Here is a 14,019-nt window from a genome sequence, read left to right as displayed (position 1 = left end):
TCAAAAGCTGAGCTACATTCTGAGTGCTTGTGAAGTCGCTTGAGCCCCTCGACAGAATGACAGCTTTGTAGCCCACTCCTTGATTTCTATTGAGTTCTTTTATTCCTTTGAATTTTGTGACAGTAATAATTTTCAGTGATGACCTTACAATGACCTCACCTAGACTGCTGTTGTTATACTTTTGAGGTTGCCTGTAACTGACAATATTATTGTTCTACCTTTAGCAAAACTGATGAATTATTTTTTTATTTTTAAAAAATGGCGAACGAAGAATAGAAGATTGCAATTTAATCTTGGGTTTCAAGTGACAACCATAAACCCATCAAGATTCATGTTGCTTGGTTCTGACCTTGTTTGCGCACTCTGATTAAATTACAATATTATTACTCCAGTGATTTATATTTTCATGTATATTGCATTTTTCGTCCTTTGTGATCTATTTACTACTGAACTCTACCTTGTTATAAGAAATCCACTTGTGTTGTGACCTATTAGTATGATGGGATTCTAACATTTTTTTTTTTGCTGCCATTTTTATGTTTTAGGGAACGCAAGGATTCCGTGTGTTCTTGCTGTTTGCAGTCTCTGTGTTTATTGTGTTGCCACTGAGTTTGCAAAGGAACATGATGGCCTCGATCCAGTCCTTCAGTGCCATGGCTCTAATATTCTACTCCCTCTTCATGTTTGTAGTGAGTACACTAATTTACGTCCAGCTGTCTATTTCTCCTAAATCTTTTAACTTCTCTTCTATCTATGCTTGAATGTATGTACATGATTGTAAATAGTGTTCTGATTAAGTCTGGTAGTAATTGGAGCTTTGAACCTTCAACGGTAATACTCCATACTGTTGTAAAATGTAACATAAGTATGTTGCATAAAGTAGGATAAAATTGAATTTTAAATAAATGAATGTACTTGAATACAGAAATGTGCAATCCATTCTTAAATATACAAGTATCATGTAAGATTTTATTTCCAGCATAATGCTCTGACCATTTAAACTGTTTTAATAGTGCTGTCTTTTCATTAACGACCCACGTTAGAAAATTAAATTGGAATCAAATTGGTACCTATTAGCTTCGCAAAATATAAAGGTGTCTTGATTTTAGTATTACTGTTGTATTTGCAGAAAAACTACAAATCAAAAAAAATTAATTCTGGACGAACAAATGTAATTTTGTGTAAAATTAAACCTTTATTACTTAAATAAATTTAGAGTACCCAATTTTTTTTCCAATTCCACTGCGCCACTGTGCACCCAAAAGCTTTAATACTTAATGTTTTTTTAAACACCGCTATTATGCTTCGCAAGACTGATTACTATGGAAATAATTACTTAAATATTTCTGTAAGTAGAGAAAATTATTTTTAAAAGATAACTTTATTTCCTGTCTGGCGTTCTTCTAGCCATTTAATCTCTTCCCCCCCCCCCCCCCCCCAAAATAAAAATTAGAAATTTATAGCAATGCTTAAGTGCAACAAAATATAGAAAGTGCTGGCAATACACATCTATAGAAGAGAAAGGGCCACTTCATGTATTGGGGTTTTATTTCAGATTTTCAGTTTTCCTTTTTGAATTTACTTCTGTTGGGGCAAACCATGTACTTCCTTCTAGCTTAATACTACACACCAAGAAGAATCATTATTAGCCTCAGTGATTTGCACCAAGCAAGTAAATAAAACGTGGCTTTAAGTTTAGTAAATATTTAACTAATTTCCCAAACAATGTACTGCAGTGACATATTCTATTTAGGAGCTTGTATTGGATAATGTAGCCTGAAAGTGAATGGTGTGTATATCTCCTTTTACAGTTGTTTTATTGAAATGTGTAGATTTTTTTTTCCGGAATAGAGACAGAATTGAGGAATGTGTTACAGCTATTGCCGCAGTGGAACCTTTGTGATGCTTTATTATAAACATAGTAATAGATATTACATTGCTGTGTTCATTAACTGTTTATTCATGTGGGAATAATAATCCTGTATATGAGCTGATGCTTCTCTTTCAGCCCCCAATCATTACTCTCTGTGGGTGGTCATTTTTAAATGATATTTAGCAGATAAGATCATGACCTGCTGTAGTTTCCAAACCAGGCAGTCAGATTTTGGAAGCTTATCTGAAGTACAATGATTATTGTAGTTTGTTTACAGTTTTAGGAAAATGTTGGAAATGTTGTACTTTTAAAAGAAGAAGCAAATGTCCATTTATGTACTTTAACTTTTGCTATGCGACTTTTGACCTTCCTAATTCTGAGCAAAATAACAATTTGCTTGATGAAACATGTTATTTGTTTCCATTGCTCCTTGCAAGATAGCAATGCCCTCAGAAGCATGATGTTTCATTTGGGTTAAGTTAGTGTCCGAGGCTATGTAATACAAATAGGTTACAAATGAGGAACAAAAGGGAGGTTCAGAAGTTAAGGGGGATACCATTATGGCAACTCCAAAAGAAGTGAATGAGCACATCAAGACTTCCAATGATAGATGGGATGGCTAGCCATCATCTGGGCAATAAGTAAATGTAAATTGTAAGCATGATTTTGTGTAACTTTTTGATGCATTTGAACACCCTGAAATACAGAAATGAGGAACTATTTGTATGAGGTGATGATACAAATGTGTAGCATGATTTTAGATAATGGAGAACAAGAGATGGAAAGATTGAAAAAACATGAGTGATCTTCTGACGAAAATGGCCACTTGCATGCTAATGTATGCTTTCAAAATGATTGGCACATTTTGCAGTTTTGACCGCCATTGCAATTCTCTGATCCAGTGCCACTTGTTGCTGACACCAGTTTTCTTCGCTGCTGACTTGCATGGATCACCGAGTTTCAGCTGCAAGGTCACACCTAAGTAATGACAGAATTCTGCTGGAGCAAACCATGTTTTTTCATCGAGCTTAATACTACACACCAAGAAGAATCATTATTAGCCTCAGTGATTTGCAAGATAATTTATGAGCACTTCTGCATGGTGCAAACCATAAAATGATTTCCTTCTAAATAACTGACTATGTAAAAAGATTGCTATGTAAAAAGATTGCTATGTTAATATTTAGACTACAGGTTTATTCAAAAATATTAAACAGATTTGAACATCTTCAGAATTATTAACTTGTGTGCATTGAAAACAATTTTTAAAAAATTAACCTTTTGTTAACTTGCAACAAGTGGAACCATAGTTTGAGGATAAATATAGAATTTTCAGCTAATTTAATTAAATTACTATAAAGGTTAATGAATGTAAAACTTTCGTGTTCGATGTATTTTATAAGAAGCTTTATTTACTTGACCAAATGCAAAGGGATTGTGAATGGAAATCTAAAAAATGTTTTTTGTTTGTGGAGTGCCTCAAGGTTAATGACCATTTGCATTATCATTTAAAAAAAAAAACTTTAAAAAAAATCTCTTCGCGTTGTCCTCAAATTCGTCCCATAAATCTATAATGACTTCCTCAGTTGGGAAGAGGTGGGATGTCTCGACTGAGCACATCTCCTGGGCTGTGTTAAAGCTGCTACTTGCCGAATTGCCCACAAGTGCCCTGAATGATGCAGACTGGAATTCTCTTCACGCTTTTTTTCTTTCTTGTGGTCCCCCTGACAACTCCAAGATTAAGAATCTCTCTGGGCAAGCTTGAGGATATATGAATGGTGGATTTCACAGCAGGGTCTATCTGCAAATTAATATTTTGGTGTTCTTCCTTATTGACCTGCTTTTGATTTCAAATGTTTTGAGATATTTCTACATATGAATTGTATAACGAGAAGATAGATGAATGTTTATGGATATTTCTATTTTAGATTGATTTGCTTTGGATCTATATCTACACATCCTCCTTTTTCCTCAACCAAAGATTACCCCCCAACCATAGTTGACGGAGTCCCTCAACTGTGTCTGATCCATTTTATGCACTTCTACTATCGCGCCCCCCCATAGGAACTGGAATAGGATTCCCTTTATCCTCTTCTTCCACCCACAAGCCTCCGCATCCAACTAATCATCCGTGCCCATTTCCACCACGTCCAGTGTGATGCGATGCCACGACATTTTCACCTCACCTGCCAGCATTTCGAAGGGACCGTTCTTTCCGTGAAGCCCTGGTCCACACCTCATCCCCTTCCCCTGGTATTTTCCCATGCAAACACAGGAGATGTAACAACTGCTCTTTTACCTCCCATTTCCTCATTGTCCAAGGCTAAAAACGCTCCTTCCAGGTGAAGTAGTGATTTATGTGTACTTTCAACTTGGTATACTATATTTGTTGCTCACAAGACAGTTTCCTCTTCATTGGGGAGACCAAATGCAGACTGGGTGACTGCTTTGCAAAACACCTCTGGTCAAAAGCATGATCATGAGTTTCTGGTGGCTTGCCATTTTAATTCCCCTTGTTTTCATGCTTGTCTCGGCCTGTTGCACTGTTTGAATGAAGCTCGAGGCACAGCGCCTCAACTTTCGATTTGGAACTTAACAGTCTGAGTACAGCCCGAGTTTAACAATTTCAGACCATAAACTCTACCTCCCCAATTTTTTTTGTTGCATGTGCTGGCATTGACCTTGATTTCATATTTTTGCTTTTGGGCACTACTGTTCATTATTCTGCGATTTTGTTCTTCCTCTCTCTGTCCCTTTCATTTGCTCAAAGTCTATTATATTTCTATCTTAGTTCTGAAGACCTAAAGCATTAACCCTTTCTCCACAGATGCTTCCAGATTTGCTGAGTGTTTTCAGGACTTTGTTTTTACTTCAGGTTTCCAGCATTCACGGTATCTTGCTTTATTTAGTGTGGAATGGGTTTCCAGATCCATTGGCACACACAAAAATCGTGGAACCCCGCAAAAGCATTAGACACTGCAGTAATCTTCAGGGCTAGTCTAGATCGATGAATGAAGAAGGGCCAAATTATCTTCCTTATCTGTAATGAACTTTTAATTTGGTTTATTTTGTGAGGGCCAAGAAGAATCCAGCACTAGTTTAAAGGATACAAAGAAATAACATTTATTTACAATAACACATATATATATATATATATATATATATATATATATATATATATATATATATATATATATATACACAACAGCAGCAACCTTGCTTGCTGCTTACTCCTTCCTGCTGGCTCCAAACTGGCCAGCTTTATTTATACAGGGAGTCTGCTAATGATTTCTCTGCCCCCCCCCCCCCCCCCTCATGCTCCCACAGGATTGTGGGATTGTCATTAGTCCCCAGCCAATGGTAAGCAGGCAGGTTATAACATTTAATATTGTGATCCTCCGAGATGATGCTTGGAATGATTTACATATTTATTGTGCTAATCTTGGTGCTTTCCCTCACTACAGATTGTGCTATCTTCCTTCAAACATGGCCTCTTTAATGGTCAGTGGTTTAGCAGAGTAAGTTACATTCGCTGGGAAGGCATCTTTCAGTGTATTCCTATCTATGGGATGTCCTTTGCCTGCCAGTCGTAAGTATTGGTTTTTCTTTCTAAATTGCTTTGTGCTGTTTTTGCAATCAGACTTTTTCACCCTTAAAGCTTACTTGTTGGAATTAATTAAACCTACAAGATTATATAGGAGGAACAACACAGTGTTACTGCAGAAAATGTCCCCAGATGCTTCGCAGGCACTAAGGGGGAGGGGGAGAAACAAAATCTTGGGCAGAATGATCATCATAGTGGGGTGAAGGGATGCACAACAGATCATAGTTGCAGGAATAGAGTTCTGTGGGGTGGGTGGGGCTTTAGGGCTGGATGAGGTTATAGAGATGGTGAGTGATGAGGTGACATAGGAGTTGAAACAGAAGGACAGGAATTTTAAATTGTAGGTATTGAAAGATCAGGATCCAATGTAGATCACCAAGAATGTTTAATAAATGAATGGGACTTGGTATAGAATGAAATGTGGGCAGCGGAATTGGTTTTATCACCTAGATGCTTTACTTTAGGATCAGTACTTCAGTCTTTAAAACCTAATTTGGCTGTGGAAATTGACCAGTTCAGAGGAGGAGTCTTCTGTGCCAAGTCAAACCTCTGGGTAGAGAAGGAAGGAGTAAATTCAGTGACCCAGTTTCCCTTGCACTCTTAAAATTGCAATTTGACCGATCTCACAAGGCATGGTGGTGCAGGTTGTTAAAATGGCATTTCTAAGCAATTTACATCAACTGTTTATCGGAAATAGTCATTGTTGGAATTTGCAAATTCTCCCCATTTCTGCGTGGGTCTCACCCCCACAACCCAAAGATGTGCAGGGCAGGTGGATTGGCCATGCTAAATTGCCCCTTAATTTGAAGAAAATAAATTTGAAGAAAAGGATATGGCTATTGTGCCTGTTTTTTTCGTAATATAATTTTGGTGTAATGGTTACAATATCCTGTGATTTGAATCTGATCTTATTTTGGGGAGTTTGGCTGATGTTTGTGGTCTTGCTGTTTCATAGAATCATAGAATTTACAGTGCAGAAGGAGGCCATTCGGCCCATCGAGTCTGCACCAGCTCTTGGAAAGAGCACCCTACTTAAGCCCACACCTCCACCCTATCCCGTAACCTAGCAACCCAATCTAACTTCAGGGCAATTTAGCATGGCCAATCCACCTAATCTGCACATCTTTGGACTGTGGGAGCAAACCGGGGCACCTGGAGGAAACCCACGCAGACACGGAGAACGTGAAGACTCCGCAAAGACAGTGACTCAAGCGGGAATCGAACCTGGGACCCTGGCGCTGTGAAGCCATAGTGCTAACCACTAGTGTATTATAATGCACTTTCTTTATGTTTGCAGCTGTCCTCCACACAAATGGCACCCTCAACTTATAGGTTTAGAATTGACATTTTGCACAAAGAAACAATCTTATGATTATATGAAATTCGGGTTCAGCCATCGATGTAACTATTGTAGAAAGTCTGAATTTAGTTGTGTGATAACACCAGTGTGATGCCACTTTCACACAGGACTTATTGTTTTAAATGAAATATTTTGCTATTACCCTGTTATATTACCCATCAGTTTGTAATTGCAGTGCATCAGTTGTGCCCAGATTAACCCACAGCTACGTCAAGTAACCTAAAGCCCTCCAGCTTATTTATAATATTCTACTTCAGCTAAAGAAACTTGCAGTATTGGCCACACTAAGAAAAATCTCTTCGCTATCGTAAACTTTATATATACAAGACTGCATTTTAGCAGGTTCTGTGCCACGTATGCAAATTGCTTAAGTATAAAAATACATTTTATCCAATTTGTTGAAAGACCGAAATGAAACAATTGCTGAAAATATTTGGATGGAATTTTGTAACTTGTGCTCCCTAAGGTGTTAAATTGCACTTCAAAACATTGAACTATCCAATGAGAATGATGTGATGGAACTGAGTTAGTTCTACGTGTTTTCAGCACGTCACTGCTTATCTGTTTAAGAAGATGAACTTTATTAAATTTGTGGGAAAAAAATTAGATGCTGATTTGTGCAGTTAACTTTGTAAAATATTCAAATTAAGTCCAAAACTTGAGATTACACCTTTTAAATTAATTTATGTATTTTTACTAACCCGTCTCACTGACCACCTTTCCATAACTGCTTAAACTCATGCGCATCTTACCCAGTGCCTCAACTGGATAGCATCTAAACTCATTAGGCATTCAGATTCAACTCTGTTATAATGCGGGTTGACTTGATCATTAAAATAATTTGTCATTCTGGATGTCTTGCATCTCAAAATGACCTTATGTACGTTGATTTATTTTGAACTGCTCTCCTAGTTGTGTCGGCAAACGCACAGCTATTTTGTGAACAGAGTAATCCCATAATTAGTGCAATGACTGGTCATGTTTTTTGAGGAACCTCAGCAGCACATCCTCTGGAGAAGCACAGAATCATGGGCCGCATCTTCTGGACTTCCTTGTTCTGGATTTCCTTCTTGTTCTGCACATATATGGACTCCCAACAATGCTGTCAGTTTCAGTGGAACAATGAAGATGAATGCTGGCAATTTCGTTGTCATCACTGCAGGAATACTAGAATCCCTACAGTTCTAATCTGCCCGACTTTCAAATCCTCTGTGTTTATGATAGTCCATTTTATAAATTGACTTTATTCCCAAGCTGTTGAGCTTCTTTTTCTCTTGTATTTTCTCATGGCTCAGTCCCTTTATACGAGACAATGTTGACTTTTTTCTGCACCCTCATCAAGGTGTGATACCCTTTTTTGTGTGGTGTATAGTGATTGAAATGAAACACCATGCACGAGGTAGAATTTTAAGGACGGCAAGTGATCAGCAGCCACTCTCTACCCTCTAACTCCTGCTACCATTTAACGCTCACTTGTGTATTGAATGACAGTGGGTGGTGGGACTTCCGCCTGCCCTCGGAAGCCCTGCCTGTGAGAGATGTTGGCCAATCTGATTGGCGAATGGGTGGGTTTCCAACCTGAGGCCCTGTCCAGCCAAGCGTGAAACTGCACCTGGGGTTTTTTTGGAGGTGGGGGGGGGGGTTCCCCGGGTGGATCCCATTCATTTATATTTTGTGTGCCCCCCCCCCCCCCCGGTCTCAGAACCCGCTTCAGAGGCAGCATAAAATTCTGCCCATAGTTTTGTTATATCAGTATAGTGTTAAACCTCAGTATAACGTGTAAGCTTGCTGCCTAAATAATTGTGGGGTTCACAATATTTTAGATGCCCAAGTCATTTTTAATTTAGAATTATTTTTCAGGTGATTTATTCTTAATTTAACAATTTCTCGGTTCTTGACTTGTAAAAATGTTACCTAGTATGATTTAATAAAGAAAAGTATTAGTGGATTATTTGTGAATGAATCTTGTTTTGTACATTGGGGATATTTCAAATTCCTTTATATTGGGGGAAGAATATGTTGCTTAGACTTACAGGTTTATTTTCACAATTTCCTCATAGCCAAGTGCTGCCCACTTACGACAGTTTGGATGAACCTTCTGTTAAACGGATGAGCACTATCTTCTCATCAGCCCTGAATGTGGTTAATTTGTTTTACATAACTGTAAGTCTCCAGTGATTTGTATTGCATGTAACTAGACAATTCTGCATTGGCTTGTGAAAATTAATCCAAACAACTTGGGCTAGATTCTCCACTCCTGCGCCGGTTGGGAGAATCGCCTGGGCCGCCAAAATTTCCCGGGACGCTGGTCCGACGCCCTCCTGCGATTCTCCCAAGCGGCGGGAACGGCCCCGTCGAATTCCGCGGGCCGCAGGCCGGATAATCGCCAGAGACACCCAAAATGGCAATTCTCCGGCAACCCCGCTATTCTCAGGCCCGGATGGGCCGAGCAGCCAGGCCAAAACGGCGAGTTCCCCCCGGCACCGTCCACACCTGGTTGCTGCCTTCGTGAACGGTGCGTGAACGCTGGGGGGGGGGGGGGGGGGGGGGAGAGGGGGGATCCTGCACCGGGGGGTACCTTAATTGTGGCATGGCCTGCGATTGGTGCCCACCGATCGTCGGGCCGTCCTCTCTGAAGGAGGACCTCCTTCCTTCCGCGGCCCCGCAAGATCCGTCCGCCATCTTCTTGCGGGGCGGACTTAGAGAGGACGGCAACCACGCATGCGCGGATGACGCCAGTTATGCGGCGCCGGCTGCGTCACCTTTGCGGCGCCGCCTTTACGCGGGCGACAAGGCCTGGTGCGTGTAGATGACGCGGTCCCGGTCCTAGCCCATTGTCAGGGCCTGAATCGGTCGGGATCAGGGCCGTTTCGTGCCGTCGTGAACCTCTGGGCCGTTCACGACAGCGCGGCCACTTCGCACGGGAGTGGAGAATCCCGCCCATGGTATTTGGAATGAATTGTAGAGCATGAGTAGAAGCAGTGGCAATGTTAGACTGTTAAAATTAGGGGAAAACATTTTTGAATAAATAAAGTTTAACTCTTAAGTTGGATAAATTTGTTTAAATGTAAAGCTTCACTGGTATGGCTAGAACAAAACATTCAGTAGTTGTTTCTGACAAACTAAAGTGAGTGAAGAAGATAATTTATGTAAAGTTTAGTATAGATCTAATGAATGAAAACTTCTTTCCATTCAGTACTTTCAATCGGGGAACTGATTAAGAGGCAGTTGAAAAAAATTGACTTGCCCCTGTCGATATGACGGGCCTGATGCATAATTCTTATTGATTAACTTTAGGTATTGGAGGAAATAAATTCTAGTACTTTTATAATTCATTTAATTTAAACATAAATTTTAGCAAAACAATGTTGAAGTTCTTCAGGGACTGAGGTTTTAGTTTCATATACCTGTTTTATCGCAACCTTGAGCAGCATTGTTCTTCATTCCTTCTAATTTTGGAAGCAAATTACATATTTAATTTCAGTAGTTATGTTTACAGTGTATACAGTGCTGAGCATGAACTATTTTTGAGGTTTTACAAAAAAGTGCACTTTCAAAAAGCAAATGTGAATTAGTACAGGTTGAGTATCCTTTACCCGTAACTCCAAAAAACGCATTTTTTGAACCTTATTGACCTTTAGAGTGAAGGTCTAGTTGTTTGCCTGCACTGTTACCTTGTTTTTATGGTGAACTTGTCAAAAAGAAACTTATTCAGTAATATAACTTACTTTTATAGCAATTTTATTTAGTTTAGCTAGCTAACCTGTTGTAAGTTCATACGCAGAAGATCCAGCGCAGACACAATGGGCAGAATAGTTTCCCTCTGCACCGTTGTGATTCTCTATCCGAAAACCAAAATTTTCTAAAATCGGAAATTCAATCAGCCCCGGCCTGTGCTCTCAGGCTACAAAATTTTGCACTGGTTGCATTGTTCAGATTGGAACCTTTTTGATGAACATAATGATGGATGTTATCTTAAGGTCAAAACTGAAGTATGAAGTAATCTAATCATCATTATTGTTATCCAACAGGTTGGTTCTTTTGGTTATATCGGTTACACTGATAACATTGCTGGGAATGTAATGATGAATTTTCCCTCCAACTTGGTAACAGAGATGATGCGTGTAGGATTTATGATGTCTGTTGCTGTGGGGTTCCCCATGATGATTCTTCCTTGTAGACAAGCTCTGAACACCTTTCTCTTTGAGCAGTTGCAAGTAAGTACACAATATAAATGCAGCACTTTTGCACAATTAGTTATCTTGTGTAACAAAGATACAGGGTGGAAAGGGAATGGAACCGGTTGATTTAAATATGATTCCGATTAATATATGTTTTAAAATTACTTCAAGCCCATTGTTCACATCATACTTATTTCACAGCTTTGGCTACACTATTTGCTTATGAACCTACAGAAAAGTAAGCTTAATCTGTCCCCTTCCATGAATGATGATTCCCGGTTAGCAAAATGGATTGTCTCATTATTCCACTTGGTGTGAAGGCAGAATTTGACCGCAAAAAAGAATTATATTACTATATTGTTGAAAGAAGTATAATCCATGGGCAATTATTTAATGGGGAGGCAGTGGTATTGTCGCTGGACTAGTTATCCAGAGACATACTCTGGGGAAACTGGTTCAAATCCCACCATGGCAGATGGTGAAATTTTAATTCAATTAAAATCTGGAATTAAAAGTGTAAAGGTGACCATGAAACCTTTGTCGATTGTCATAAAATCCCATCTGGTTCACTAATGTTCTTTACGGAAGGAAATCTGCCATCCTTACCTGGTCTGGCCTACATGTGACTCCAGACCCACAGCAATGTGATTGACTCTTAAATGTCCTCAGGGATGGGCAATAAATGCTGGCCCAGCCAGCGACGCCCACATCCCATGAGCAAATAATTTTTTTAAAAAAAATCACTTTATTTTATTTCAAAACACCAACATTTCCAACAGGGTGCTGCATCAATCTCTGGATTCGATCTGGTTAGGGAGGTGAAATCACTTGCAGATATTAAGCTGATGCCCAATCGCAGACTCTGTCAGCAAGAACAATTTTGCAGGATTAACAGAAGTATAGTATGTTTTTTTTTTGAAAGGTATTGAATAATTTACTTTTTTTTTCACCCCCTCCCCTTTGATTTCAGCAGAAAGATGGCACTTTTGCTGCAGGAGGGTACATGCCACCTCTGCGGTTTAAACTCATTACAGCTGGCATAGTGTTTGGCACCATGTTGGGTGGAATTCTGATCCCTAATGGTAAGACAGCTTCACTTTAGCTTGGCTCAACATTTATTGAGTTTTGACGTCATTTACATGTGCAAAAATATTGCGCACATTAGCGAAGAAAAACAAAATCTATGATCACTGATGGCAGTTGCAGAACACACTTTGCCTGCTGTCCCTTTCCTGACACTTGATAATGAAGAAATATTTAGAGTAGCTGGCAAAGCGGTTTTCAGCAGTTTCATCAACAATTACTTCATTCTGGATATTGCAGGTCTGGCAGCATCTGTGGAGTGAAAGGGAATTAATGTTTCACATTGATGGCCATTCATTACATTCGTTCCGATGAAAGGTACCTGACTTGAAAAGTTTAAATTTCTCTCTGCATAGATGCTGCCAGACTAACTGAGTATTTCAGCATTTTCAATTTTTTGAAGATTACCATTGTAAAGCATGAGAATTGTATGTAATGTTCACTGTATTGTGCAAGCAGCCAGCTTCCTCCACACTGAATACTCTCCTTGTGACCACACCTCAGTCCAGCGTATTTGTCTTGTTGCATCCTGCAAGACAAAACTGCTTGAGGGCATGCCCCCCCCAGAATAAACTTAATATATTTTCTCAGACTTTAATAAAAAAGTTAAGAGAACAGTAACATTGGGAGTGCTTTCACTTTCAAGTACTTTCACCACTTCTACCTGATTTATAAATATCACTTATCTAGTATGTAGGATGTCCGGTGACGTCATGTAAGAGCAAGACCCAACAAAAACTGGCTCCTGGCAGGGTCTTTGGCTTTGATCCCTTTTACCCGCTTTTTCAGGGGATTTTGTTGTCCAAACCCTGTTCGTTGATCTGGTGGAGTCGTGCTTGACGGTGGCATATTGACAGCGTCAATGAAGAAGCCCAATGTGAAGGAAGGCTCAGGAGGGTAGCCCGTCGAAAAAACTTGAAGGAGGGACGATGGCTGCCTTGCCCATTTCATTAGACAAGTTGGCTGTGGTGATGGCACAGGAGCTGGAAATGTTCAGCAAGCAGATGGATCGGCAGTTCGAAAGCCAGGCCAAGTGGAGAGCTTTAAGCTGACGAGTATTTTTTTGGAGATGTTCTCTTGGCTGGTGGGAGGGTGATGAAGTGTTCTCTCCTCCAGTTGAATAAAACTCATCAGGAACTCGGACAGAAGCCAAGGCTGAAAGTGCTACCTCGGTCAATGATTATCCGCTTTCGCAGTTCCCAAAAGAGAGGGTCTTGGAATGGGTGAAAAAGATACGCTACATTGACTGGGACGGTCCCATAGTGCAGATTATCAGAACATTGGGACTGAACAGGTGAAGTTACGTGTGGATTTCAACAAAGCGAAGGCGGTGTTTTACAGTAAGGGTGTGTGATTTGAATGGTGTGCCCAGCATGATTGCTGATCACAATGGACTCAAATAATTACTTTTTCAACACACTGGGATGGCAGAAACCTTCATCAGAGTGATGAAGCTGGGACTGAACTGAGGAGGACTGTTTTAAAGGTGGGTGGTGCAGTGTACGTATGCCTCTTTTTGTTATGTTTGTGTTCCGTGGGGGTTGAGGCGGTGAGAAGGGGGTTGCAATGTTTCTTGAAGGGGTGAGAAGTTTGTTCATGTTGGGGTTTGGGCATATTGGTGGGGGAGTGGGCCAGGAGGGATGGGGTGGTGGTTGTTTTTGAGGGGGTATTGGTGGAGAATCTTGGATAGGGGCCGCTTTTCTAGCAGTAAGGAGGGGGGGGACGGGTAATGAATGGGAGTGGTGTGGGGAGAGGCTGTGACTCTGACCAGGTTAGGAGGGGCACAATGGTTCCAGTTGGTTGTTTGGTGGGGAATGGGGAGGTTTTGGCACCAGGCAGTCTGTGAGCCTGGAGGAGGGTGGGAGGGAACTAAGTGAGCAGGGGATTTTCTTTGTCTCACCCTAGGGGTGGTGCTGGA

The 14,019-nt window shown here is 40.2% G+C and overlaps 1 protein-coding gene across 1 annotated transcript in view; it reads left to right on the top strand.

Annotated features, from left to right (window-relative positions):
* Positions 1-14,019, top strand: part of slc38a10 (solute carrier family 38 member 10) — a 132,479-nt gene that overhangs the window by 26,908 nt on the left and 91,552 nt on the right. Inside the window, exons 5-9 of the mRNA XM_072483463.1 lie at positions 546-689; positions 5,338-5,462; positions 8,898-9,000; positions 10,869-11,054; positions 11,989-12,100. Of these exons, the coding sequence (XP_072339564.1) occupies positions 546-689; positions 5,338-5,462; positions 8,898-9,000; positions 10,869-11,054; positions 11,989-12,100 (670 nt within the window). The remainder of the gene's footprint in view (positions 1-545; positions 690-5,337; positions 5,463-8,897; positions 9,001-10,868; positions 11,055-11,988; positions 12,101-14,019) is intronic.

The sequence above is a fragment of the Scyliorhinus torazame genome, chromosome 18 (genome assembly GCF_047496885.1).
Source record: "Scyliorhinus torazame isolate Kashiwa2021f chromosome 18, sScyTor2.1, whole genome shotgun sequence".
In the NCBI taxonomy this organism is placed as follows: Eukaryota; Metazoa; Chordata; class Chondrichthyes; order Carcharhiniformes; family Scyliorhinidae; genus Scyliorhinus; species Scyliorhinus torazame.
This window is presented reverse-complemented; position numbering and strand designations above follow the sequence as displayed.